General features: G+C 51.2%; 3 protein-coding genes and 6 non-coding genes across 9 annotated transcripts; 5 read left to right on the top strand and 4 right to left on the bottom strand.

Moving 5' to 3' along the window:
• Positions 1-454: 454 nt before the first annotated feature.
• Positions 455-10,569, bottom strand: KCTD2 (potassium channel tetramerization domain containing 2). Its single transcript, XM_059828065.1, has 6 exons — positions 10,279-10,569; positions 8,656-8,764; positions 7,912-8,003; positions 7,113-7,208; positions 4,370-4,495; positions 455-3,763 (listed from the first exon to the last, which is right to left on the bottom strand). The coding sequence occupies exons 1-6, from the start codon at positions 10,567-10,569 to the stop codon at positions 3,734-3,736; spliced, it is 744 nt and encodes a 247-aa protein (XP_059684048.1). The 3' UTR covers positions 455-3,733.
• A 181-nt stretch (positions 10,570-10,750) lies between these two features.
• On the top strand, positions 10,751-13,951 carry ATP5PD (ATP synthase peripheral stalk subunit d). Its single transcript, XM_059828222.1, has 6 exons — positions 10,751-10,793; positions 11,196-11,326; positions 12,018-12,114; positions 13,136-13,207; positions 13,551-13,613; positions 13,748-13,951. The coding sequence occupies exons 2-6, from the start codon at positions 11,205-11,207 to the stop codon at positions 13,877-13,879; spliced, it is 486 nt and encodes a 161-aa protein (XP_059684205.1). The 5' UTR covers positions 10,751-10,793; positions 11,196-11,204; the 3' UTR covers positions 13,880-13,951.
• A 1,018-nt stretch (positions 13,952-14,969) lies between these two features.
• LOC104252821 (5-hydroxytryptamine receptor 3A) lies at positions 14,970-18,945 on the bottom strand. Its single transcript, XM_059828386.1, has 9 exons — positions 18,900-18,945; positions 18,550-18,710; positions 17,991-18,035; positions 17,785-17,894; positions 16,967-17,133; positions 16,105-16,268; positions 15,741-15,951; positions 15,379-15,483; positions 14,970-15,214 (listed from the first exon to the last, which is right to left on the bottom strand). Exons 1-9 carry the CDS (start codon positions 18,943-18,945, stop codon positions 14,970-14,972), a joined length of 1,254 nt encoding a protein of 417 aa, XP_059684369.1.
• Positions 18,946-20,490: 1,545 nt separating this feature from the next.
• TRNAR-UCG (transfer RNA arginine (anticodon UCG)) lies at positions 20,491-20,563 on the top strand. The gene has a single exon. It is a non-coding gene; the product is annotated as a tRNA-Arg (tRNA).
• Positions 20,564-20,875: 312 nt separating this feature from the next.
• On the top strand, positions 20,876-20,948 carry TRNAR-CCU (transfer RNA arginine (anticodon CCU)). The gene has a single exon. It is a non-coding gene; the product is annotated as a tRNA-Arg (tRNA).
• A 3,304-nt stretch (positions 20,949-24,252) lies between these two features.
• TRNAR-UCG (transfer RNA arginine (anticodon UCG)) lies at positions 24,253-24,325 on the top strand. The gene has a single exon. It is a non-coding gene; the product is annotated as a tRNA-Arg (tRNA).
• A 512-nt stretch (positions 24,326-24,837) lies between these two features.
• On the bottom strand, positions 24,838-24,910 carry TRNAR-CCU (transfer RNA arginine (anticodon CCU)). The gene has a single exon. It is a non-coding gene; the product is annotated as a tRNA-Arg (tRNA).
• A 392-nt stretch (positions 24,911-25,302) lies between these two features.
• Positions 25,303-25,375, top strand: TRNAR-CCU (transfer RNA arginine (anticodon CCU)). Its single transcript has one exon. It is a non-coding gene; the product is annotated as a tRNA-Arg (tRNA).
• An 894-nt stretch (positions 25,376-26,269) lies between these two features.
• Positions 26,270-26,342, bottom strand: TRNAR-UCU (transfer RNA arginine (anticodon UCU)). Its single transcript has one exon. It is a non-coding gene; the product is annotated as a tRNA-Arg (tRNA).
• Positions 26,343-26,541: the final 199 nt, after the last annotated feature.

The raw sequence follows: 26,541 nt of genomic DNA on the forward strand, positions 1-26,541 counted from the left end.
AGCGGGGGCCTTTTGTGGTAGAGGAAGGGGCAAAGCTGTCTGAAATGGTCAGACCTCTCTGGCATGTGTGCTGGTCCAGAGTTGAGTAGGGGTTTAGCAAATGAAAGCTGACAAAAAATCCTCTTCCTTTCTTAGCTACTCACGTTTAAGGCTTGTATTAACGTTCTACTTGCTTGTGGTTGTCCGTGGAAACGGTAAAGATAAATGTAGAAGTTTAGATTCTTTTGTATAACAGAAAATCAGAAACACACTTCAGTTTGCCTTTCTCTCTGAAAGTAACCAAGAAGGACTCAGAAATCTAATTATATTCTTCCTCTTGGCAAATCATTGTTATAAATGAATTTGAGCCAGAAGCAGGTACCCAATTTGCACATTTCTTTCCCCATAATGCAGTATTTGCATGGAGAGGTGGCAAATGGATGCAGAGAAAGCAGCAGGCCGCAGACTTTGTTCAAACTTTTCAAACCCATTTCAGAATCTTTATTGAAAAAAAATTAATCACAGCATCTCAACTGTTATTCAAACACATTTAATAAACAAAGAGAAACAGTAGCAAAGGGCACTGACACGTGACAAATTGTACAAAACCTCTGGGTTTGCAGGCAAACCCGAGGGGAGGAGCCCACGGCCCAGCTGCAGGACTGGGGAGCTGCTCCATCCCATCGCCCCGCAGCGAACCATGCCCCCTTTGCCTCAGCCCACTCAGTCACCCCTGAGAAAAATCGATTTTTAAAAATGTGCAGAAACAAAGACACTTTAAAAGGTTATTTCCAGTCTTGCCATAATGGAACAATTTAGGCCACTGGGAAAGTTTAAAAAACCCAAAGTGTCATACTATCCATTCCCAGGATTAATGTTTTAAAGTGACCCTTCCCAAGAGGCACAAGCACTCTTGGATATCCAGTAGATCTACCCCTGCTCACCTACCCTACTCACCACAACATGCTACTTTTTTTTTTTAGAGCGAATGGGACAAGTTTCATCCTAATTCAGTGCTAGTTTTGATATAGTTGTGACTGAGTGAAAGGCAATGGAAGGAAAAGCCCTGTCTTGAGCACAGAAGGGATGCAAGTGGTGCATAACACCGAGACCAGCCTTGGTCTCAGCATAAAGGTGACCTAGCACAGTCAGGAAAAGAGGAATCCTCCACTGGGAATGTACCTGCTCGGGATGGACTGCATGCCTGGTCCTAAATATCGCCCAAGAACTTGAGTGTCCAGTACCAATGATTGGTTTTCTACCATAAACGTGTTCTGTTGAAGACCCTGCAATTGAACCCAAACAGTCTTCAACCCCCAGCATGGCCTTGCTGCAGAGAGCAGTGTGGAGGGGAAAACCAAGATGCAACTTTGATAGTCTTTCTCATGCATGTGAGTTAAGTAGCTGTTCCACTCAACTGGTAACAGTAATTTTTAGGCTCTCTGGCTCAGAGGGGAGAGTGATGGCATCACTCTTGCATCAGGCAATCCTCCGGTGGGCTTCACCAAGTATGGCATTTTTGGTGATACAAAAAAGCAGCGAGGTATCATTTTTATCTGCTTGAGCTGTACTGGACAGAAAGTCTCCCTTTGCAACTAGCGTTGCTTTGAGTTCCATGGTTTGAACAGCAAGGTGCTCAGCTGGCATCGATGTGATACGCAGTCTGACCAGTTCCTGTTGCCTTTAGTTTGATATTTCTTGACCAGTTCCCAGAAACTCCCTCCTCTCAGGAAGGGAAAGAAGACAGATGAGTGTTAAAGGGCTTTTTAGGCTGCTAACTTGCACACATGCGCTTCTTGATTTCTTAGCTGTGAGCACAGACAGATAATGACTGAGGCTACAAGATACTGACAGAGGAGAGATATCTATACACATCACAGTGTTATTTAGGCCCAGCCAAGGCATACGGTCTAATCACACCAATACCATCTCACCACATTATAAACAGGGAAGATGGAGGGAAGAAGAGGAGCTGGGTTCTTCAGCGTGATGGCAAGCCAGCTGCGTTTCAACAGCCTGTAACTGACACAACGTGAATTCAAAGACATTTGGCACAGTCTGTCATTACCAGGATTAAACTAGCACAGATAATTAACCAGTCTTTCTCGAGAATGAGGCAAAGCCTCCACCGGAGGAGGTATGTTGGCAAAGCAGGATGGGAGAGAACAGGCAAGAATACGTGCAGAAGGAGTGAAAAGAGGCAGAGCACAGCGATGTCGTTCAGGGTCTTTGCTGCACATCTGCTCTGAGCTTGTCAATGTCTGTGAATTCCAGCATTTCTGAAGCTTCGCGTTTAATGTCAGTTTGGGACTCAACTCAAAAAGACCCCAGTGCCTGGACACTTGGGCTACAAAGAACAAAGCCAGGATGAAAGGGGAAAAACATGCAGCAAATTCCTAAGAAATTCCATTTACCAGACTAGGAGGGACATGCCCTTGGTTAGGGATGGCACAGATTAACAGAGGGGAACCAGTGACTGCAGTTTGGCTAAGATCAGAATTCAAGAGAGGCACAAACGAACATTTTGCACATCCATCCAAGGCATTCCAAAAAAAAAAAGAAGGAAAAGTCACAGAAGTTGACACATCACTTTGGACAAGAAACATTACAACAGTTTGGCAACTTTTCACCAAACCCCCCACCCCAGCTCTGTGATGGCCCTCTGTAATTTGAGGTGATCTCTTAAAGGTGGGGACATGAGGGGGCTGCAGATAAATCACTGCATGAAAATAGGGGATCTCCTCCGCAAAGGATCTCATGGGGTAAAACAAACCTACCTGCTTGCTACAGTACAAAATAAATTCTGCCTGAAGTCCTCCCTTGGTGAGAAGGAAGGAGACAAGAGCCCATGCTGCTGGAAACAAACAAGGCAAAGCTGAACTTGGCAGCAACAAGTCCCTAACCTTGTGACTTTGCACCAGGCTAAGATATGGCCGTGACAGGGTATTGGAGGGGAAGATGTCACCACTCTTCTTCAGTAGAGAAGCGTAAAGGCCAGAACTATCACTCTATCGCTATTCTGGGTGAACACAGGTCTCTTTGTTTATGCATGCAAAGTAATGGGCTTTGGAAAATGCCAGGAGCCCATATGTAATACTGTTAACAGCGAGACGTGTGCTAGACGTACACACGACTCCCCTCCCCTTAGTATCTAAACTCAGCTCTGGGGAATTGAACAAGGAACAAATACAAAGCAAGGATGGAGAAAGTTTGTGTGGGTTTTTTGAGTGGTTGTTTTGTTCCTCCTTTTAAAGCCCTGTTCTTCTGATTTGGGGGGCTGGCTGATCAGGAGGGGCGAGCACTGCAAGGTCCCTGCACTCTTCTGGTGGCAGACCTGGGTGCAAGAAATTGCACAGCTCAAAGACAGATCTTCCCACCTATGCCAGCCTGTGGAAGGTGGGACTGGTTACAAGGGCCTGTGGACCTGAGCAACCTTCGCAAAGGCTCTGACTGGGAATCCGGCCCAGCCATTGTTGGAAAAATTCAATACAGCGCTGGCCAAGAAAATAAAACAAATACTTGTGGAAAGGACTACCCGACCGGAAGAGTCTTTTCCTTCCTTGGTTTCCAGGGTAAGAGGGAAGCCTTTGGTTATGACCAGAATTATTCGCCATTGGCAGGACAGGCTCGGCTTTGCTTTGCTTTGCATTAGCTTGGTTACTGTACAAGGGCAAGGTTGCACTGCGGAGAGGTGCTCTGCCCAGCTGGACTGCCCTTTTGACATCTGGGAGTTTTAACGGAGCGGACACTTGAATTACATCCGTGATCCTCGCTCTTGAAGAATCTGAAAAAGAGAGCTTCTATAAATACCTTGGACAAGTTTAGATGCAAAAGTTCATATTCAGAGTCCTTTTTTGCTGTGGGGTTTTTTTTTTTTTCAGAAAAAGGAAAGACAGACTAATGTGAGAGTAGCTTGCTGGCTTTTATGCTACTGTAACAAATGACAGGCTGGTTAAAGCTGACTGAGCCCTTCTCTACAAATCCTACTTAGCTGCCTGCCAGGAGTTAAGAATGTCGCCTTTTGTTGCTATCCTGGGGAAAAAAAAAGTGGATTGAAAGAGGGGAAAAAAAAGCAAGCTTGTCTCTCCCTGCAATACCCTTCAACCACAAAATGTGACCAATCTCAAAGGTCCTTGCTATGCTGTCCTCCCTTTTCAAGTCTATCTCTTTCCTCCAATTTTTTTGTCTTAATTTGAAACATACAAAGAGCCTTAGCTCTTGTCCTACAATAAACCAGGAAATCTTCCAAGAGGGGAAGATCATGCATGCAAAAGGAAATAGGAAAGCTGGTACACGATCTGCTATGGCAAATTACAGATCTGCTAGTGTAAGAAGGGCTTTTTCTTTGCATAGGGGAATTGAAGTCAATACACCTGAGCAGATGCCTTACCTTTGCCTTCTCGCTGGGCTCCTTGACAATGCCATTGGTAGAATTGTTGAGCTCCCTGGACACAACACAGAGGAATTCTGCCTGGTCTTCATTTCCGTAGTTATAGGAAGATCCAATGCTGATTAGCTGTGCAATAGGAGACAGACAAGGTAACTATCAGTAAGTCTTGACTTTTGCTTTATTCCTACAATTGCTTTGTGAGGTATGACTGTCTAGTGAGACCTGTTCTGACCCTGAAGTGTCTCCCCGTAGCCTCCCGTGTCACAGGTTTTCCTGTGTGTGTGTAAGGCAGAGACACAGCTGAGCTCCAGAGCCCTCTCGTGGCACCTGGAGCCCCAGGAAGAAATTCCAGCCTGATACTGTAATGCTGAACACAACAGAATATTTTCCAATTACTGAGGGCAGAAAAAGGAAAAACACATCAAATTTTGCAATATATAATATCCAGCTAATTCAGATATGGGGCAGGCAACGCAGACTTCCTGGTCCAGACTATGTTGAACTCGCCTCCCAACTTGTCTTTTGACTTTGATGTGTAAAAACTGGAAAGGCAATTCTTCACCCCAGACAGATGTTAGATTAACTAGGGGACATGTGGCAAACTGGCACTATTCTTTACGCAGATGCTGTCAAGATGGAGTTTTATATATGTATAAATGGGATTATATTCTATTACTGTTGTGATGAGGGGTCTGGACTCGGTCGAAGAAATCCCATCTGTCTCTTTTATCATTATTACATTAAAAGGACATCCTGGAGTGCGGAGCTAATCTGTCATTTACAACTCAGTTCTGCTTTCCAGATAATAAATCTAAGTGATCTGAAGAAAGCAATGTGAATCTTAGCAACTGTGTATATCTAGGAAACTTTAATATGCAGCGTGCACCCTAACTTCCATGTCCCAATGGATTTTAGAAGAGAGAGTTCCATATTTAAGTGAGACAGATGCAGTCAACAGCCTTCCTAGACAGATGACTGACTATATGGCTACAGTGCAGCTGCAGGAAGATTTGGGGGGCTGTTGTACTGACTGACCTCCAGTACTGTTTTAAATGGGTTTTGATGTTTGTGCTGGGGACAAAAGATAGACACAGGATAAAAAAAGATACAGGTTTCCGAACCAGTCTTTTTGATGTTAGGAAGTGACTGGATCCAAAGAGCCCATGAAGGGAATGTCTGCTCTGTTCAATCGCTGGCATCCAGGCTAAGATTTAGCAATAGGCTCTCTTTGTCCCCAATATGTAGATCTGTTACCATCTTTCCTAACACGTCTCAGCATGCCAAGTGGTGTGATTTGGGGGAGCGTAGAAGCCATACTGGGTTGCACATCTGGGAAAAGACCTTAACGGCAGCTACACTGTGCCTCCCAGCAGGGCCCGTTTCAGCGTGGGACACATCTCGTGCTGCACCACTGCCATGCTCCTGCTCTGTGACCCAGTCTGGACATCTCACAGCTGGAGAGTGGCTGTACTGCTGTGTGAGGTCTAGCCCTGACCAAAGCATCGTATCTGTCTGTCCTGTTTAGGCTTGCTGCCCTTGGGGGTGTTTGAGCTGAATGCAAGTCCCAGGGGAGGGCAAGAACAGCTCCTAATGGAGGGAGTGTGCTGGAATGGGATGTGCAGGGAATTTTCCTGGTGCTTCGGTGTACAGAAAGGAGGAGGCTGCCAGGGATCTCTGGTTTGTGCAAAGGTTGTGGATGGCAAAGGGAGGGAATGAACAGGAAGGGAACATGCCAGCACTTGCCTGTAACCAGTATCTTGACCCTATCGTTACAGATTTGAAAAGCAAGACTAGGAAAAATGTAAGCGTGCAGACTCCTGTGGGCACTGCCTATAGCCTTTTGGTTTTGGGGATGTGTATGTGCATGTGTGAAAGGCAACATCTGTTAAGTAAATTGTTGGACAGCAAAACCTGGGTGTTGGAGAACTGCATTTCCATAAAGCAGCTAGGGGCTCTTGGTCCAAGATTTCACTACTGGCTCACAGGGGCAAGAGTTTTTGGCTGCCTCTCCACTATGCAATAGGAGTTTTCAGGCATTACAGAACAGATATATATGAACAAGTGATGCAAAGTGCTGTTGCTAATCCTATCCCTCGCTTTGTGTCAGCACATTTCCCACAACATCCACTTGTACTGAAGCTGGACTAATTGGGAAGACAGCCGAGCTGTAATCCACAGGGCCTATTCTGCAGTTTCTTAATATAGCATTAACATGCAGGCCAGCTGGTTTCCAGTTCTCTGTCTTCCTAAATAAGAGGACTGTTTGATTCCAGAAACCAAATCTGGAACTAATGCCATATGCAACTTCAGTGACACCTAGCTCCGAAACAGGCCGCATTACAAAGGCATCTGCAGGAAGTGTATTTCTCATGTCACTCAGCGCCTCTTTAGCAAATGCTCTGAGCTTCCAGAAAAGTCATCCTGTGTTTTTTCATGGCTCTATTAATATTTCTGGATAAAACTGTTGTACTGGGGCCTGGTATAAGTGATGAAATGCAGGAGAAGGGAAGAATTGCTCTGGGATTAGACAAGCATACAAGTCCTGAGAGAAAAATGAAATCTCTCTTGGCAGTTTGAGTGAATTCTGCCTTTCCCTGTCAGTTATTCTACATAAGTGGACTGCAGCTCAGTTCAGACTGCTTATTCAAGAGAGAAGAGCAGTGTGAACTGCAATTAAATAGCCAACTCTGCTTACTGCATATGCAGCTTTCAAAGGGATTCTGCTGTTCTTTGGTAATGGTACCTGTTCAAATTTCCACCCGTCGGACATAGTGGACACCATCTGTGTGAGCTCTTCCTCTTGGCACTGCAGGACTCTGTACACATGCTTCACAGGTCCCTAAAGCACAGAGAATAAAAATAAGTGTGAGTTTAGTAATTGTTATACCTGTATCAAGCTAGGAAATTAATAAGCCTCTCCTGCTCTGTTGTCTCGTTGAGGAAGTCTGAGCCCCACAGGCTTTCTGAGGTTTCATGCTTCTGACCATCCAACCAATTCTAAAACAGGTACATGTGGTTGGCACACTTCTCTTAAAAGCCTTCCAGGTGTCTAAGGGCCAGTGAAAGTAAAACTTCTTTGACTTTCAAAGCCATTTACTGCTTTTTGAAAACATTTATCTTCTGAAACTAAATCTACTGTGTGTGTTATCAGCTGAGCAGCAATGGGAAAAATTGCCACAGAAACACAGATATAAAGGGAAGAAAATGGTTTAGAGAAGGAAGAGTTTGAACTATTCTTTACATACCAAGGCAGTACGTTTTGCTTTATAACTACCCATCTTTGGTCTTGGCCCCTCTTGTTTAACTGTTCATTGTCTTTCCCTACAGTGCTGACAAGATGACTCAGTGGTCTGTGCTTATAAAGCCATAATGGATACTCTTCCCTAGCTGTGCCTTGGATCCACCTAAAAGCACTTATTTCCCTTTTAAAGATGACTACTAAACCAAAGAACTGCTACTAGAAGTGTCTACAGCCACATACGTCCATCTACTGCGCTACAGAAAATGACCGACTTCATAACGCAAATGTTCCTGTGCATTACTTGAGAGGTTCTGTTCTCATTATCCCGTATCCGCTCCTTCACCAGCCGCACAAGAGATGCGATATTGTAAAACTCGGCTTCTTCCAGTACCCCTAGAAAGGAACCAAAAGCAGAGAGAAATTCTGTTACTTTGTACAGGGTAGAATGAAGGTGATTCTGCTACAAGGATGCAACACCTGCTCCTGACTGCAAATCTAGCCCAGGTGTGAGAAAATCCCCACATGCTGAATAGAACTTGCCACTGATCTCATGCTCCCAGACTGAAAGAAAATGACCAACTAGCTGTCGTCTCCTTTTGTGACTTAGAGGATCTTTAAGAAAGCTTATTCCCCTTTCCCTGGGATTATCAGAAACCTCGTGGCACAATCTCTACTTTGCTCGCACAGCCCCGTTAGGCTGCCTGCTTGTAGAGAACTGCTGTCTGTGGAGGGAGGGGAGATGTGCTGACAGATCTTCTGCTCTGCTAACAGAACTCTTTGAGCTAAGCAGAACAGTGATGGGTTGTGTTGTAAGCTGTAGGCCTCTGCTTTCAGGAAGACACAGAATCATTATTTAATCCCTGTTAATGAGCATCCTTCTGAGAAGCTAATGGTACTAACAGCACTACTGGGAAATGCGGCTTGCTCACACCCTTACACATTGCCATGCAGGGAACCCTACGCGCTCAGGCCAGTTTCTGATGATGGCTCTTGGATACAGCGATCAAACAGCGTTTGCAGTTCTCACCCTGTATTTTTCTCTTACCTTCTTCTGCAAGCTCCTTGTTTATGATGAGCTTCCCGTGTCGGAGGTAGTTCAGTATTGGACCAAAATATGTGGGGTCTCTGTCGATGAGATATGCCCCTGTCTCATCCTGTTGAGTGTGTACAGGAATGAAGCAGGGATGGTTAAGTGGTACCAGGAAAAAAATAATTTCAGTTGAAAACAATAAATTGAACGGTTTCTCTTTGAGAACCTGGGTTCATCTGCCTGTGAAAGGTGTACTAATGACTCCACATTTAAAGCAACATTTTCTTTTTCAGTATCTGAACTCAGCTACAAATGCTGCAGCTCAATAATGCTGGCAGATGCTTTAAATTAAGCACTTCTACCAACAGAGTTTATATACCTGGAGAGAAAAGCAGGGCTTAGCAGTTTTTCTTCACTGCAATAATAAAACCCAAAAGCTGGCAGTTGTGCCTGAATTTGTTTTCCAGACTAGTTTTACTAGGATACTCTGGACGAAAACTGGATCTCCAGTTCTAGCTAACAGCATCTGATGGTTTAAGTAGCTCTCTTTTTTCTTCTTTCTACTACTGAAAATGCACATTGCAGTGCACCAGCCATGTCTCTAGCAATGCAGTAACTACTGTCATCAAATGAACAATTCACAACGAAAAGTGTGTCTTGACCCAGCGATGAACTGTTGACAAAGCCTGTCCAGAAGTCTTTCATATCACTCCCTAAAATCACTTTAAAGCAATGTTTGTCCTGCCAATCAATCTGCTCTAAAGCAATTAAAAACTATGAAAAAACATTCTGAAATGTTCTCTCCTCTATTCACTGATGCTGGTGACTGCTGTTTTGATCACAATCAGGATTTATGTTTTGATGAAACTCTGAATGGAGTGACAAGACACCTGACTAATTCTCAGTCTGACCTACCCACAAAATAGTCACAAAACCTCAGGCAGCAGATCCTACAGAAAACTTGCAATTACAAGAATAACTGTTTGCAAAATCCTTAAGATAAACTGCAATGATTTCAAAACCATCCACCCATGTAAGGAATGTGCACTGTGATCTTTTATAAGAGCAAAGTGAAATATTTAAAAAAAAACCCTGAAACAAATACATGCTCAGGGTGAGAAATCATTAAAATTCCTGTTTCTAGGAAAGTTTCCTTTTAGTTCCCTCTCTGCTATAACCAGTGTGGGAAGGTGCTGGTTTGCTCCTTGAGGGGAGTCATGTCACTGCGGGAGGTGGAGGGCATCGGTGCCTGCAGCACCCGGCTGTTACAGGCACGAGGGCAGACTTGGGGATGTGGCCAAATCTGTGGCCATGTAATGGGACACGAGGGACAAGGAGATGGCGCGTGTCAGAGCGACATGTGCCCCGGGGACCGCGGCAGCGGGGCTGCTGTGGAGATCGGCCTACCCACGCCGCAGGGTCAGGGGCTGCTGGGGCCGCAGAGCAGCCTCGGGGGTTCTGGCCCTGGGGACACCGGCAGCCGGGGCTGTCACCCTGCCCGTATAGCAAGCCGGGGCGCTGCTCCCCGGTGACAGCGGCTGCCGAGGGGGCTAAGGCGGCTCAAGGAGGGGCGGTCACCGTCCGGACCCGGGGCCTCGCCGTCCCGGGGGTGGGGGCCGGCCCCCGCCGCGGCCTCACCTTGTCGGAGCCGAGCTCGGGCCCGTCCTGGCAGCAGAGGCGGCACAGGAAGGACTTAGGCTCCCGGCACAGCGTCTGCCGGGTGCTCACGAAGTACGTGCCGCCCACGTTCAGGCGCACCCACTTGGAGGCGGCGGGCGGTCGGGCCGCGCCGGGCGGGGACAGCGCCCCGCCGGAGCCCGCCGCCGCTCCGGCCGCACGGGGGCTGGGCGGCCCCGGCGCCCCCCCGGGGCCCGGACTGGGCGTGCGGCCCCGCGGCGGTCCCTCCGCTGCCGCCGCCAGCTCGGCCATGGTGGTGCCGCTCAGAGCCCCCGCGCCACCATCACCACCCGCTGCACCTGCCCGCTCCGCCGCCGCTTCCGGCGCGCAAAGCACTTCCGGGGCACCAGCGGCGGTCACCGGGAAGGACGGGAATGACACTTTCCGGTGGGGCCTCGCTCTGATTGGGCGGCGGGGGCGGGACTTCCGGCGCTGCTCGCGTCTGCGCCTGGGGACGGCGGTGGCGGTCAGTGAAGGTGAGAGAGGGGAAGCGGCGCGGCGGGGCCGGGGGGAGCGGGGCCGGGGGAGCCGGGAACGGGGTCCTGGGGGCGGGGACCGGCTGGACAGCCGGGCGGGGGGAACAGGGATTCCCGGGGCTGGGGGAGGGAACAGGCCGGTGGAAGCCGCGGGGAGCCTGGGTGTTGGGGGGCCCGGGCCGGGCCGGGGGAGGGGGCGTAAGGCCGCGGCGGGGCTGAGCTGAGGGAGCGGTGCTCCCTTTCCTCGTCCCCCCAGCCCTAGCTCGCTCCCCGCGGTGCTGCCCGGCCGGCTCGGTGCCAACGTTCCCGGGCTGGAGCCATCCTCCCCCGGCCCGCGGTTGCTGGCCCCTGCCTGCTCCCCCCGCAGCATAACCCGCCTGGTGGCATCTCTCCTGAGCGCAGCCTGGAAGCATGGCGGGCCGCAGAGCTGCCATCAAGGCCATTGACTGGGCGGCCTTCGCCGAGAGGGTGCCCCCGAACCAGAAGGCTATGTTCAATGCCCTGAAGACCCGCAACGATGCGCTGTCAGCCCGGTGAGTGTCTGCCCCTCTCCTGCTTGTGGGGCAGTTCAATCCCTCAGCTGAACCATTCAGTCTTTGTGGTACTGGCTTGAGCTGCCATTGGTAACTGTGGTCTCAAAGAAGTGACCTGACAGGCATTAAAACAGGTCACCTTCAAGACAGCTGGTGGCTTCTTTTGGCAAATAATCTTTACTTAATCCTCTCCAGCGTAAAACAATAGGTGCAGCATAAAAAAGCAGTTCTGTGAAAGCAGTTTGCTTTGGCATGTTCAAAACATTTTGCAAGCTTTGTTATTCTGTTAAATGCTGTATGGATTCACGAGGCTTCTCAAATCCTTCAGCATCTGTGGCCTGATACAAATGTTGTTGGCTATTGCAGTTAATATTGCCGATTGCCTCTAACTCAGTATTGTGAAAACTGCCTAATCCTTTCTTACAGGGCTGCACCTACAGATGCTGTATAGTAGTTTGAAGCAAAGCAGGACTGTAGGCTGAACTCTTCTTGTCCATATAGCGCAGTCTGTTTCAAGGGTGGAGGGATTTGCAGAATTGGTTCATCACTGCTTGTTAATGATGGATCTGAAGATACTTAAACTAAACTTAGCAGGCTCTGTTGACACTCTGGAAAGTAACTGGCTGAGAGCAAATGATAGCGTGGGGTTAGTTCTAGCGCTGGTTGTGACTGCTGTCCTCCGTCTCCTTAGGCTGGCCGCCCTGCCAGAGAAACCCCCAGCCATCGACTGGGCTCACTACAAGGCTGTTGTTGCTAAAGCTGGCATGGTGGATGAGTTTCAGAAGAAGGTCAGTATCTTTGCCAGCTGGGTATTGCTCTTTGGAGGTTTAAGTGGGGAATGTCTTTGGTGTTGAGAGGGAAACACTGGAATTGGCCGAGGAGGTTGGTTTTGACTAGCAGGTGCCCCAGCTTTACATCCTGCAGACCAGTGTCGCTAACCTTGAGGAGGTCACTTCAGTGCCATCTTTCAGGAGGAAACCTGCGGCACTGTATGGTGAGAAAGTTGGTGAAAAAAAATTTGATCAATTATTTTGGCTGCAGGTGTGAATTCTTGGGTAGTGCCTCTCCTGAAGCAAACGTTCGAAGTATTTCTGCCCAGGGAAGTGGTGGAGTCACCATCACTGGAGGTGTTCAAGGAATGTGTGAATGTGGCACTGTGGGACATGGTTTAATGGGCATGGTGGGGTTGGGTTGGTGGTTGGACTTGATGATCTTACAGGTCTTTTCCAACCATAGTGATTCTGTGATTCTAACTCACTGAATGGAAGAAGGTGGCTCTGCACGCTGAGGAATGCGTAAAGCTGGCGGATGCCTGCAGGGGTTGCCATCCTCTTTATAAGCAGGAATTGAAAAGCACGAGCGAGGCTTTTGCTGAAGGGCTCGTGGTGTCACTGGCGCTGTGAAAATTGGCCTCCCAAGGCTGGGAGGACCCAGTGACCTCAGATGGATCTGGGAACTTCGACTTGCGGGAAATAAGCCTGTGAAATGATAAGTCTTTGGTATTAGACTTCCTTGCTTCCTTACAATGCTGTGCTTTGCTCTCTACAGTGCTGTGATAGATGTGTGTAATGTTACGTGTCCTGGTGATAGATTGCTTTAAGCTCACAGGTGAGCAATGCTACTTGTGAAGGACACCGTCAAGCTGGAGTGATCAGTTTTGAAAGCTCCTTAACTTACACTCTTGTAAGCATATTCTAGGAAGAAAGGAGGGCAAGTTCTCCCTGCTGCTAGGGAAAATGACCTTGGTGTGAAGGATTATTTCAATCAAACAAACCCTATTAAAAAAAAATGCTCTTTTTCGATTTACAGTTCAGTGCACTAAAGGTTCCTGAGCCAGTGGATACACAAACTGCCAAAATTGATGCCCAAGAGCAGGAAGCTGTAAGTGTTTAAACTGTTCCCTAATGCCAGGGTTGTTTCTGACTTCTGCGAGGATGGGAAGGGGTGAGAGGGAAGGGATGTTCTGTACGTGCATCTGCACAGGCAGGGCAGCCTGAGCTAGAGCATGGCTCTGGTCTTCGCACGTGTCTCTGGCTTTAGGCTAAGCAAGAGGTCTCTGCACGTGAAAGGGTTTGGCTGTTTGGGATTTAATCAACACTCTGTCCACTTACCTGGTGTAACAATGATGAATTTTAATGTCAACTTAAAGCATGGGGTTGCAGGTTCACTCTAGGTCACTGTGTTTATCATAACCGTATTCACCACATCCTCTCTTTTCCTGCAGGCAAAGAGCACTGCTGAATACGTGCAGGCTTCCAAAGCTCGTATTGCCCAGTATGAGCAACAAGTAAGTCTGGACTTTGCTTAGTGAATATTCTTTTTAACCCAGCCTGGCACATGCCTTGTTCTTACTTGTGTGTGCTTTGCTCTTTCTTGCTGACGAGTGACACGTAACTTATTTGTCTCTGCTCCCACTTCAAGCTTCAGAAGCTCAGAAGCATGATTCCCTTTGAACAGATGACATTTGAAGACTTGCATGAAGCCTTCCCTGAAACCAAACTGGACAAGGAGAAATACCCGTACTGGCCCCACAAACCGATTGCTGATCTGTAAACTTGTCTGGAAGCAGTTTGTCTAACGACTGTCAGGCTCTATGATCTTTTAAATAAAGTGCTTTCCCTCCTGTCTGTGGCTTAGATCTTAGACATGAGGTTGCAAGGTTTTGGGAAATGTGGAACAACACACTAACTTGCAAATAGCTCAGTTTTCCTGGAATTTGTCTTTTCTACTGTGAGCTTGTTCTTGCAGCAAGGACCAAGATCCCAGCTAGACCTGTTGGTAAAACTGAGTCCTGTTGCATCTTCTGTAATGCAAATAACCTGTCTGTTCCCCTCTGTAACCATGTGGTGCAGGGAGTGTAGTTCTTTTGCCATTGCAGGCAAATAGTTGCTGAGAAGTTGAACGTGTAAAGCCTTTTGAGATGCTGGAGCAGATTTAGTAGTGATCTGCGATGCGGTGGGAGCTACGTCTCACTAGTTCTACAGCAGAGGACTAGGGCTGTTTTCTAGGTTGGTTGTGATGGTTTAGTTACAGCCAATTGCAAAAGGAGTTGAAGAAATGTACATGTGTTGAGGTAATTAAAAAAAAAGTTACTATTTTATTTTTTAAAACATCCCAAGTATCACCACTTTAATCCTGGTGATCCTATTGTTCTTTCTGTCCTGGGTTTCTGAATGATGCGGATCTCACTGAAACTCACAGAAACAACAGTACAAACGCTTCAGACTTGAACTGTTTTATTTAATTATCTGAGGTGGAATTCTTAAACACCTTTCCCCAGAATCGAAACAACTCCATAACAGAAAGGCCTTAACTCCTGTTTTCTGATGGTCACGTTTGCGGTAAGAATTCCTGATGGATAGAATGAAGGTGTTATCCCCCAATTCCACAGCTGTTTTATTCAAATGCTTTGCTAGCCCACAGAATACTTTTAAGAACGTATGCGGTTCTACTGAACTAGAGTACAAAGCACTAAGCATGCAGATCTCATGCCCTGTGGTGTTTGTTTTTTTAATTTTTTTTTTTTATTTAGGGAACTTAAACAATTGCAGCTCTATGAATCAAGCAGGAAAATAATTACAGTGGAGGGGTTAGAAGCAATACAGTGGAGAACAACTGAATGAGCACTGTGCAGAGCTGGTATCTAGCTGCTCCATTTTATAGAAACAATAGCAAAAAAAACCAGGGACAGAAAGAAGTGACTGTAGAGAAGCACCTTCTCTAGAACTGGTAGAAATGGGTCCTGCTCCTGCAGTTTCCAGTGGGGCTTGGCTGGCTGCCCTTTCTCTTGGGTCTTCTTGGGAAGGTTCAGCAGTTGGGCGCCTTCCTTGGCGAGGTGTTTCATGGTCTGATTGTTCTTGGCTTTCATCGCCAGCTTGGCGTGCACGTCTGCAAAGAGTAAATAGCACGTGTCAGTGTAGGGGGTGACTACCATGACTGATACTGCCTGGGGCACTGGTTGCCCTGAGGAAACCCACCCTCGCTCGACAGAACCTGCAGTAAAATGCAGGTAACCCAACCTACTTGTTTTAAAAGGTTATGGGTTGCTTTACCTTGCTGGAAGCTTCTGAGAACCTTGTCTAAGCGTAGGGATTTGCGCTGCTGGTGCAACAGGAAGAAGGTGTCTAACACAGCCATGATCATGAGCAGGAAGGTGCCTAGGAAGAATACCACTGCAGAATGATATGAAAACAAAGAAAGCGCTTGATAATTGGCATCGTTTTCTTGAATCTGTCATCCTGTCTGTGTTCAGTTGCCTGGTGGGGAGGGGAAATTTCTAACTGCAGCAAGCTGATAAAGCTTGGCTGTTCATTACTTCAGTGTTCATCAATGCGTCCATAAATGCCCGAAGACCTCCCCGAGGGTTGGTACCTGTGTAAAAATCAGTTAGTTTTTGTTCAATAAAGATGGGTACCTATTATGGGTGGTTTGTTGGAGGAAGTTGGGAGGATGTTGTTGAGAATCACAGCTAACATGGAGCTGCCGAGGATGATGGCAATCTGGAAATTGATTTTCTCCTCGAGAGAGCTGGGTCCAAACAGCACAGCCATATCCAGAAGATACAGGGCGCACGTTGGGAGGATCAGGTTCAGAATATACAGAGTGGGTCGTCTCTCCATGGAAATCTGTTGAAGAAGATGGACAAAATTTAGGTGTGCAGGAGATAACTTACTGTGTTGGGAGAATGCTTGTTCCCTAATGTAGAAAATTATCTTGTTTTGTACTTTTTTTTTTTTGGTGGCCAATCAGTGCAACATAATACGAAAATACTGTCATACCACATAGGTGACCACAGAAAATTCTCCATTATCCAGCTCTTCTATGTATTCAATGATGCTCAGGTTGGTGAACTTCCATTCTCCATCAGTTAGGAAGTAACTCTGGCTGTCTTTCATCATCTCAGCTGGTGTCCGTTTTGTCTTCATGACAAGGTCTGTTACTGCTTGGGCAGGAGGGAGAGGAAGAGAGAAGCTGCAGAATTTAGGTATTTATTAGAGGTCAGTTATTTCCTCTCCCTTTCCCTCCCAACCAAGGGTGCATGCAGATGGGGAAAGGCAACATTTCTTGCACTGCTGGGGTTTCTTAGCCCGTCAGGGAGAAATTAAAAGGGACTCTGGTGAAAAGACTTGGCTGGACCTCTGGGAATGTGGCTCAGAGGGGAAATCTCTGGTGAATTAGGACGGTTGTCCTTTGTGGATGGGAGCTGGAGGGTTTTGTGTCACCTCTGTTTATTTTTCAACCCTTCCTGTTGGGATGAACTCTGACTGCAGTCCTTAATTTCCTCTTGTTTCCATGGCTTACAGGTCTGTTTAAAGATCAGTCCTGCAAAATTGTACGTGAACAAGTAGCCTTAGTGCAGGAAGCCTGCTAGTCACTTGGTCTGTAGAGATCAATCCCGGGGGGGCGGGACTTGCCACAGAACATCCAGATGCTTCCAGAAATGTTGCTGGGAAACATGCCAAAACAGAATGACAGTGTTTTAGCTCATTTTCCCTGGTGTTACATGACTTCAACCCTGCTAACCCCGTGTGAGCGTGTGGTGCTGCTAAGGGAGGCCAGGAGTTAGCCAGGGTCCATCTCATCTATTCTTCCTTCTGCAAATGTAGCCCTGCTGTGGTAAAACTCAGCTTGCCGCTGTACCTGGGTAGAGAAACGAAGCTATGCTCAAGTTGCATGTCTGGGTGTCAAAGGGAAACTTGAGGATCATCAAGCTGCATGTTAAGGTAACCTGGAAGGGCTGGGCAGATTTGAAGCTGCCGTTGTGCATGACGGCCATATAATCCAAGTTTGAGTTTTGTCCGTTCACTCTGGAGGAAACAAAAGTGGAGAACAACCGAGCTCCAAGATGCTGCAGTGCTCCTCAGTCCCGCAAAAGGCTGGGCTGTAAGCGTCCTTTCAGGGGGGCTCTGCGCCGTCACCCAGCCACGGGACGTAGCAGTGAGGAGAGGAAACCTGACGCTTGAAGAAGGGCTGGACTAAGGTTTGTAGTTGCTCTGCACCTCCTAAGGCAACTCCTTCCCCTCTCCCCTCTGCTTCCCCCTCTTACCTGGGGCAGGGGCTCATTGCTGGCTCTGCTGTGCTGCAGAGCTGCCTTCCCTTTGCCCCCACCCCGAGCTACAGCGGTGCCCATCGCTCCGTCAGACCCACAGTGGTCTGTTGTCTATCTTACAACAAACTGCTGCGGGTCATTCCATTCCACGGCACTGCTGGTCTCTCATGCTTCCTCAGCTTTAACTACAGCCCAGATGGGACATCTCTGGAGATGTTACAGTATTAGAGAGCCACAAGTGCTTTGTATAAAGTGTGGTTGCCATGAATTACAAGGTTCTTGGTTACAGAAAGCTCATGGGAACAACTTTTAACCATATGAGTTTATCCTATTTCCTACAATGATACCAACAGTTTGCATCCATTGTATTTCTCTTAAGCCAGTGGATAAAAATGAAAGGGGAACCTACTGCTCTAAAATGAAGATGGGGGGAGACCAATATGTATTCGTGGGCAGAACGACTTCGGAAATGTTACAGAAATCCTGCGGGTCCCAGGTTGCGAAAGCGTTTTTCCACTCCTGGAGGAAGAAGTTGCAGGAGAGAAATTAGTCCCGGGCTCAGCACCAGCCATGGTGATGGGCATCACAGGAGAGAAACGCTCTTGAGGGACGTACCAGGTCCAACACGAAGTAAAAAGTGACTGTCTGGAGCTTTTCAACCTGGAGAAACAAAAAAAGAAGCTATTTAGCTGATTTGCTTAGGTACATCCAATGCAGAGCCCAGAAGCTCTGCCCTGTTGCTCTTGCAGTGGACAGCACAGATTGCAGAAACTCAGCTCAGGAGGGGAGCTCAAGGTTCTTGGTCCTAGGGCTGAAAAGTGGGAGCATACGGTCCAGTGGTTTGAAAAAAAAAAAAAAGATTATTGTTAACATTTACATGCCGGTGCGCTGTAAATGCATTGCTCGGTTTGCAGGGTTGTTTTTAGAGCCTGCTATAAAGCAGGCTGTTTGTCTGAACCTGCCTCTGAACTTTTCCGTGGAAGTAGGTGAGAGAAAACACTCCAGATCTTCCCAAAATGCTTTCAAACAGCAGAAAGCTGAAGAAGTGGAAGGGGCTGGTTCTCATCCCTGTGGCCTTGCTGGCCCAGCCCTGCCTGGCAGAAGACTCAGACCCCCATCTAGCAATTGCCCAGCTTTCTGTTAGAAAGACTCGACAGGAGTTTTGGGTCCTTACCACAGAGAGAATAGCCACCAGCATAAAATCCATCTTCACTTCCAGAGGCTCCTTCAAGTTTGCCTTGGGCAGTATGTGTGCGTGCAGCTTGCTGTGAGAGGAAATGTTCAGGTGCTCAACAACATCGTAGTAAGTGCAGTCGTACCTCGGAGCAGCCCCCGCTAAAAAAAAAATATTCCACTTGAATCAGAAAAGGATCAGGCAAGATCTCAACCTGTGAGAGAGAGATGTACCAGAAGAGAAAGGGTATGGAACTGTGGATATGAAAAACATCATTAACGCAGGCAAATCCCCTCTCACATAGATGAGAACAGAATTCCTCAAAGCTTTTCTATCCCTCTTGAACTTACCTGTCCCAAGAGAAAAGGTGAGGATAGTTATAAAAGCTCGCTGCATCGTCTCCTGCTTCCAAATAAGGAGGCAAGTGGTGCCGTGTGTCTTATGAACCGTTCCAGGACACGTCATTTGTTATGTAGAAGTTGATTTGATATTTATTAATGAGGGACGGATGTTTTGTAAACAGAAGCTAGACTTTTTATGTATTTTTTGCATTGGAAGAAAGAATTTGCTAATGGTTTGATGCACTCAGCTGGCTCTTGGGAGCAGCCTTTAGTTGTGGTAAAGGAAAAATAAGGTCATTAAAAAAAAAATCCAACAATTTGAGGGAGAGGAAAAGAAAGGGCCCATCTCCACAAAGAAAAGGCAATGAGCCAGAGCCACTCAGAAGCAAATCTTGTCTCATTTACAGGCTGAGAGTCTGCTGCAACCCCACCAAAATGGAATAGGAATTAGTGCTTGTGCAATGTGAGGGGGGCTGGGGAGGTGGAGGAGAGTCTGCTCTCCTTTGGGCCCGGTTCTGCTCTGTAGCAGCCCAGGCTGCAGGCGGTAGAGTATGTCCTCATTTCCCAAAGCGCTGAGCCTTTCACACACCCACTGATTTTCTGTTTCTGTCTCCTTGCTGATCTCCTGTGCTCTCGAGGTTCTTCTCCACGTCCTCACGGTTAAGATTAAAGGCTCAGAGACTTTTTTTTTCCCTACATCTCCATCTCTCTTTCCCTTAGCCGCCCTCCTCTCCATCACTGCCTATTTTTTTTTGCTGTGATTCCAGCGATACCTCCAGGCGCTCGAAGTGATGGTTCCCTTGCGAGGGACTGGTTCTAATTCTTGTGTGCTTGGGAAGTCCCATCCCACTGGGACAGCGTAGATGGCATCTTATTACTGTGACCTCTGTGTCTGAGATAGGAGATGGGAAGCGTATGGGCCGTAAGACAGGGTTTGAATCAGACATAAGGGGAGGTAGGGGTGACCTCTGTGCTGGGGCTTGAGGGCTGTGTTGGTTGTAGGAGCTTACACTGGTGGGTGACAGTGTCACGAGAGGTGGGACAATGCTGAGCCCCCGGAACGGTGCTAGAGGTGACTTGGCCTCCAGCAATCCCTTACGCCTGCCAGCAGCTGGTGGGATGTGAGCACACGGGAACTGCCAATCTGCCCTGTTGTTCTGCAAACCTTTGGTACCCACCGTGCCCCGTTGCAGCGAGGTCTGCGCAGTGCTCTGCACGACGTCCCTCCTTGCAGCAGCTCGCCGTGCGGGGCAAAGGAGGGAGGGAAGCCGGATCCCCGTGGCACTTGCGAGGCTGGGTGAGGCGAGGGGATGCCTGGGGTGCTCAGCGGGAGCCCGCACTGCAGCACCCTGCTTCTGCCTCTCCCCAGCAGAGCCCCCAAGGCCTGGCTGCGGGACTGTCCCCCAGCTCCAGCGCAGCAACCGCAGCCGGCAAGTCCCACGCTTGATTTCCCCAGGGCCCGGCTGCGGCAGCACGGTTCTTCCCCGCCCGTGTCTTCGGGTGTCCCCCCCCAGCACCCGGGGTGCTCCGTGGGACCCGGGGGTGATGCTGGGGGTTGGCAGCATGGCTGGGGGGGGGATGGGGGGGCTGTAACACTAGTGACCGCGTGGCCTAATGGATAAGGCGTCTGACTTCGGATCAGAAGATTGAGGGTTCGAGTCCCTTCGTGGTCGGCCCTTTTTTTTCCCAACCCGCCCCAGCTTTTCCCCTTCTCCCTCCGCGCCTCTGCCATCGCGGCGGGGGAGGGAAAAAGCCAACACAGGTGTGGTCCCGTGCCCCCCCCCCCCCCCCCCCCCCCCGCCCCGGCCCCGCCGCTCGTGGTACAGCCCGGCCCCGCTCCCCCTTCCCGCGGAGCCCCGGCGTGATTCCCCCGCGTGGGGCCCACGCGCGACCGCGCTCGCGCCGGCGCAGCCCAAGGTCCCGCGGGGCGGGGCGGGCGCCGGGGTCGGGGCCGTTCCCACGGGCCGGGGCGCGCGCTTTGCGCAGCCCCAGTGGCCTAATGGATAAGGCACTGGCCTCCTAAGCCAGGGATTGTGGGTTCGAGTCCCATCTGGGGTGAGCCCCCCACTTTTGCCGGTGCCAACCCCGTTTCCATCCTCTTTCTCCCCGTTTTAGTGCCCGCAGCGCTGCCGGGGCTCCTGCTGCTGCTGCCCGGCGGGGCCTGGCTTTGGCTGCTCGGTGGGAAGAGGTACCCCATCCCCGGTGGCGGATGTCAATTAAGGAGGTTAACGCACCGGGAGAACCCAGGAGCGCAAATAAAACAGCGCTGCTGGACGCGCGTACGCGAGCGCAGCCGCTGCAGAGCTTGCGGAGGGGGAGACTGAAGAGGGAGGTTGGGGTGGGCCACGACGGGCGGTTTGGGGCAGAGATATCCCCACGGCAGCTCCAGGCTGCGCCCGTGGCTGCTGTACGCAGGCTGCACGCGCCGCTGTACGGATGACGCGGTTCTCTGCTCCCAGCCAGCGGTCCCAGCTTAGATCTCATGGAAAAGGGAATCAACGAGGAGCAGCTACAAACTGCCCCAGGCTTCGGTGCAAAGGTGGATGCTTCGTCGGGCTGGTCCTGCGGTCCCAGTACCGAGTGCTCAAGCGGGGCTGTTACCGAGGGAGTAACGACCAGCTTTTGCCTTGGGACTGGAGATGAAAGGGTGATTTTTGGAGAGGTGTTGATGAAAGGATGGTTCAGGCTGGGGCACGGGCACCTTTCCAGGTGTCCCAGAAGGTGCAAAAGCAGAGCAGTTAAAGCTGTTTAGTTAGCCTTGTCTGGGCAGAGCTGGATCTGGGTTGGGTCAGGGCCAAGCAGGGGATTTCAGCCGCGTTTTCACCCCCTCCGGCTGCTCCCTGTATCATCAGTGCACCCGATCCCCCACAAAAAGCCGACTGATGTTGGGGTGACTACCTTGCAGGTGTCATGCAAACCTCTTCCCGGAGGAGGACAAGCTCTGATGGGAAGAAAGCTTTACTCCCCTGCCCGAAACCACATCTCTGCGAGGGGCTGGTGGTGGGGGCTTGCACAGTTTGGCTGTGCTGCCTTGGGACCAGAGTCCTCCGCCTAAGTGCCTTTGGGGTAATGCCATCTCAGGTTTGTTGCATCAAAAAGCTGCTTGGAGGGTCTTTTCCTACAGAGTTAATGGATTTTAAAAGGCAGCTGCGGTCAGGGTGATATCACACTAGTAAAACCTAAAGCGAAGTTTCTCTCTAAGTAATTTTGCTCTGTTAGGTGTGGGAGGAAATGACTCTGCAGCCTGGAAAGCAGCAAAGATGCTGAAGCCCTGGGCGCTGGACTGCCGGCAGCCCCAGGCAGCCGAGCTGCAGGTCCCTGCGTCGCTCAGCCGGGGAAAGGGGCTCAAAGGGGTGCCTCCAGGCTGGTAGTGCCTGGGACCAGTTGACTTGCACCTCTTTGGGTGACCAGCTTCAGGGCTGTGGTTGAAAGCATGGTGAGAGCAGATTTTTTGCATCCCTCTTACACGTGGGATAGCATCAGGTGGCTCTTGGGAGCTTTTCTTTCAGGAACAAGATGATCACTTGGCTTCCTTCGGGCAGCGGTTCCTTTGCATCTCCTGGAGATGCTGTACCCGCAGTCCCGCTGGAATGTCCTGCTGGCAGCATCGCTAGGGGCCTGGGCTGGTTCACCGCGAGGGCTGAGGGACTTCCATCAGCGATGGCCTCGCTCGGGCGGCACCAGGTTTTGTTCCTGCGGTTTCTGTCCTCTCCTCTCCTGCCTCTGGAGCACTAAGTCTCGGGCAGCAGGAGGCTGAACCTGTGCTGCTCCTCACGAGTGGGAGCGTCTTTGCCGGCTGGTGGGCGAGGACCGGGGTGCAGAGAGCGAAGAAAACAGCCCCAGGGAGAAATGCCGCGGTGACACAAGGCTTTCTCAGGGCTGCAAATCCCCCGCTGCTGGGTGAGCACAGGCAACCGCTGCCAGCAACAAGGAGCCCTGCCTGCACCGGCGTGAGACCCCGGGACCGAGGGACACTCAGCCATGGGGGGCTCGGACCCTCTAACCCCGCTCTGCAGTCGGGCACCGGACCCGCTTGGCCATGCCGTCCCCACTGCACATCTGGTGCGGCACTGCCCACCCGTGCCCCCCCGTCACACTGGCCTCTCCCCCTCCGACACCGCTGGGATTTGTACCCTACACCCCCCTGTACCCCCATGCCTTGGTGAGCTCTCTGGGGGGGCCGGGGCTGGATGGAGTTGGGGGGCTGCTGCTGTGTGCTCTGGTTCATCTGCCGGCTGCTGCCGCCTGCCGTAGCGGGAAGCTTTGCACACCCGCGGAGCACAAGTGCTCTCGTGCAGCCCTTTCTCTCCAGCATGTTTCTGCTCAGCTTCCATTTGACAGACCCGTCGGAAAAGACACGCTGGCCAAAGCTGAGCGGAATGTACCCCAGGAACCAACACGTCCCCAAAACCTCCCGTGGCCGTGGAAGAGTTAAAAAAAGTTAAAATACTTTTCCTGCGCTGCATCCAGCTTTGGGAAACTCTTTTTTAGGATTAGATGAGACTCGCATGTTTTGGAGAGAAGCAAAGCTGCACCAGGAGGAGAACGCAGGAGGTGTTACTGATAACGAACAGGAGCTTAACGAGGCCCATGGTGTTTCTCATTGCGTCACACCATTATGCTGTAGCGCTGCTACGTTACAGAGGGTGCCCGTCACCCGCTCGTTGACACTGTGACCACCACACTGAATGCTGTCATGGGAAAGGACGAGTTGTCCCCAGGGTCCCGGCTGTCCCCAGGGTCCCGGCTGTCCCCGTTCTTCTTCCTTCACCAGCAATGCCCCACCCTGGCAGTCAAACTCTCCCTCCCTCCCGCTTAAGGCTCATACACGGCCTTGGCTGGACATGATGATCTTGGCTTTGCCTTTCCGTGGGGCCGTGGCGGGGAAGGCCTGGACACGCGTACCCCCGGCAGCTGGAGCGGGAGGGTGACCCCAGCTGCTCTGTGTCGGGGGTTATATTGTGGGTGTCGCCTGGATGGTGTCTGCTCTTTGCATTTCAGGTTGCATTTGTGTTCCGAGTTCCTGGCATTCTCAGAAACACGGCTTGAGCAGCAGGCAGCGAAGCTGGTGGCAGGAGGGGAATGTTGCCCCTCCAGCCGGCAGAATTCCTGCACGGCACAGCCTCCATCAGCACACACGGGGTAAACTGAGGCGGGGGGGTGTCCTATGATGACCTACTGGCATGTGGGTTCCCATGGGGGGGAGGGACCCCTTGCCCGCTCACCCCCATCACCAGCGCTGGGCCGCAGGAGCAGCCGCAGCCTCTGGAGGGATGGGACTGTGGGTGACGTGTGGGGCTGGCAGGGCCACCCGTGGGACCCCCCAGCTGTGTGTCACTGTCCCCGAGGCAGAATAACGGGGGACCACGTGGCCTAATGGATAAGGCGTCTGACTTCGGATCAGAAGATTGAGGGTTCGAGTCCCTTCGTGGTTGTTTTAAAGCCACGAGAGATCCTCCAGTCGTTTAATTTCCGCGGGCCACTGGCTTGGGGGGGGTGGCGATCGATACCCCGTGGGGTGAGAGCATCCCGGGGGGTATCAGTGGGGCAAAGCTCGAGGGAAGGTGCCCGTGCTGGGGGCAACTTTGGGGTGGGATCTGCCCCCCAAGTCCCCGGGGGTCTCCCGGCCGGGGTGATTCGTGCCCCCGGGGCTCTGCCCCACGGCGGGGCAGCAGCGCAGCGCGCCCTGTCCCGGCGCTGGAGGCGAACGGGAGCCCGGTCCCGGGGTGGGGGCTGAGCCCCAGCTGGGGCCGGTTCCGGGGGGGGGGGATAAAAGGGCGGGGGCGGCGCGGACTGGGGCTTTTCACCGCTGCGGGGAGCGCCCGGTGAGCTACCGCGGGGCTGGGGCGAGGCACAGGGCTCCGTGTGTGTAAGGGGGTCCCCCCGCATCGCCCCTCCCTGCGCGGCGCCGCTGCCGGGGTGTGGCGGGGGGGGAAAAGGCGGCTGCCACCCCAGGTGGGACTCGAACCCACAGTCCCTGGCTTAGGAGGCCAGTGCCTTGTCCATTAGGCCACTGGGGCCGCGCAAAAGCCACCCCCCCTTCGTCTGTCCCGCGCCCCCCCCCCCCCCCCGCGCTTTTCCCGCGGGGTCCGGAGCGAACGGCCCCGGGCGGCTTATTGCACCGCCAACCGGCCACGGGCACCGGCAGCTCCCGCGGGAGAGCGGGGTGAGGGCGGGGCGGGGGTCTCCAGCCCCTCCTCCTGTCCCCCCCCGGAGTTTCTGGGCTGGGGCTGTCCTGGGCGGTGGAGGGAGGAGAGCTGCGTGGTTTAGGGGGGACGGTGCTGCCGCGCTGGGGGGGATATTCAGTCCGGAGGGGGGTCCTGCGTGGGACCCCCCCACCGCAGGCGGCGGGCACGCGCCCCTCCGGCCATCAGAGAGTTAAGTTATGGCACCAAAAAGAGGTTTGTACGCAGCCCCAGTGGCCTAATGGATAAGGCACTGGCCTCCTAAGCCAGGGATTGTGGGTTCGAGTCCCATCTGGGGTGACTCTTTTCTGCTCCGGCTGTGGGGGGTTCCCTGCTGCAGTCGGGGGCGGTTCCCCGCTTTCTGGGGCACCCCCGGGGCACCCCCGACCTCTGGCTCCTGTAAACTCCATACGCGGATGTGAACAAGAAGGGGGGTTCCTTGCCATGGTGCCAGGCACGATCTGGGAATACGTTTTTAATCCCTGAAGCGTCCGTCTCCTCCAAACCCTGGTGGCCTGTGCTGGCTCCAAGGCTTTAAGCAAAATCTTGCAAATTTTACTGTAAAATCCGGGGAGGGAGACCTGAGCAGCAGGTGAAACGTGGCAGTGAGGTCTCCTGGTCACGGGTGCTTTCAGCTGCTGCTCCCCCAATTAATGTTCGTGTGATGACTTTCAGCGTCAGAAATACATCTGAAGCAGCGACACCGCCTCGCTTGTAAGGGCCAGGGCACAGCACGCAGCTGCAGAAACCTTTGCCTGTGGAAGGGGAAGCTGGCAGCCATCCCCTCCCATGCAGAAAAGTTTTAGGCAGGAGAAAAGTTGATTATCTTTGCTCCCCATGCCGTGCACAGAGGCGGCGGCGGCCAGCCCGGGGCAGGGTTTCCTGGCAGGGATGTCAGGATGCATCGCTGTGCTCCTGTCCCACCCCAGCAGCTCATTTTGGGGAGGACGTGGGATTTGAGCCCTCTGCTTTTTGCAGATGTAAATGCTGAGCTGTGTGAGGGCAGAACTCAAAAGTCCCCCTTCCAAAGGGGGGATCAGGCACCAGCCGTAGGAGAGGTACGAGTAGAAGAGGTGCGAGTGTCGGAGCAGAGCCCCTGTGCACCTCGCTGTGCCCCAAATAAACCCCGGGGACCAGCGGAGAGCACTTTCCCCTCTTATTTGGGTCTTTGCCTAAAACAGAACCACCTCTCCTCACCCCAGGTGGGACTCGAACCCACAATCCCTGACTTAGAAGGCCAGTGCCTTATCCATTAGGCCACTGGGGCCCTGGGAAATGATGAAAAAAGTGTAATTTCAGTATCTTTGAGACATCCCCCCAGTGAACTGAGCTGCTGGCGGTGAAATCCCCATGAAACCACGGAACTTCCTTCTGTTTAAACAGGGTCCACTAATGAGGGACTCTTGAAGCCCGTTAAGACTCAGCCTGAGGGGTTTTTGCTGCTCTACCTCAAGGGCCAGAAGCCT

The sequence above is a fragment of the Gavia stellata genome, chromosome 22 (genome assembly GCF_030936135.1).
Source record: "Gavia stellata isolate bGavSte3 chromosome 22, bGavSte3.hap2, whole genome shotgun sequence".
Lineage (NCBI taxonomy): Eukaryota > Metazoa > Chordata > Aves > Gaviiformes > Gaviidae > Gavia > Gavia stellata.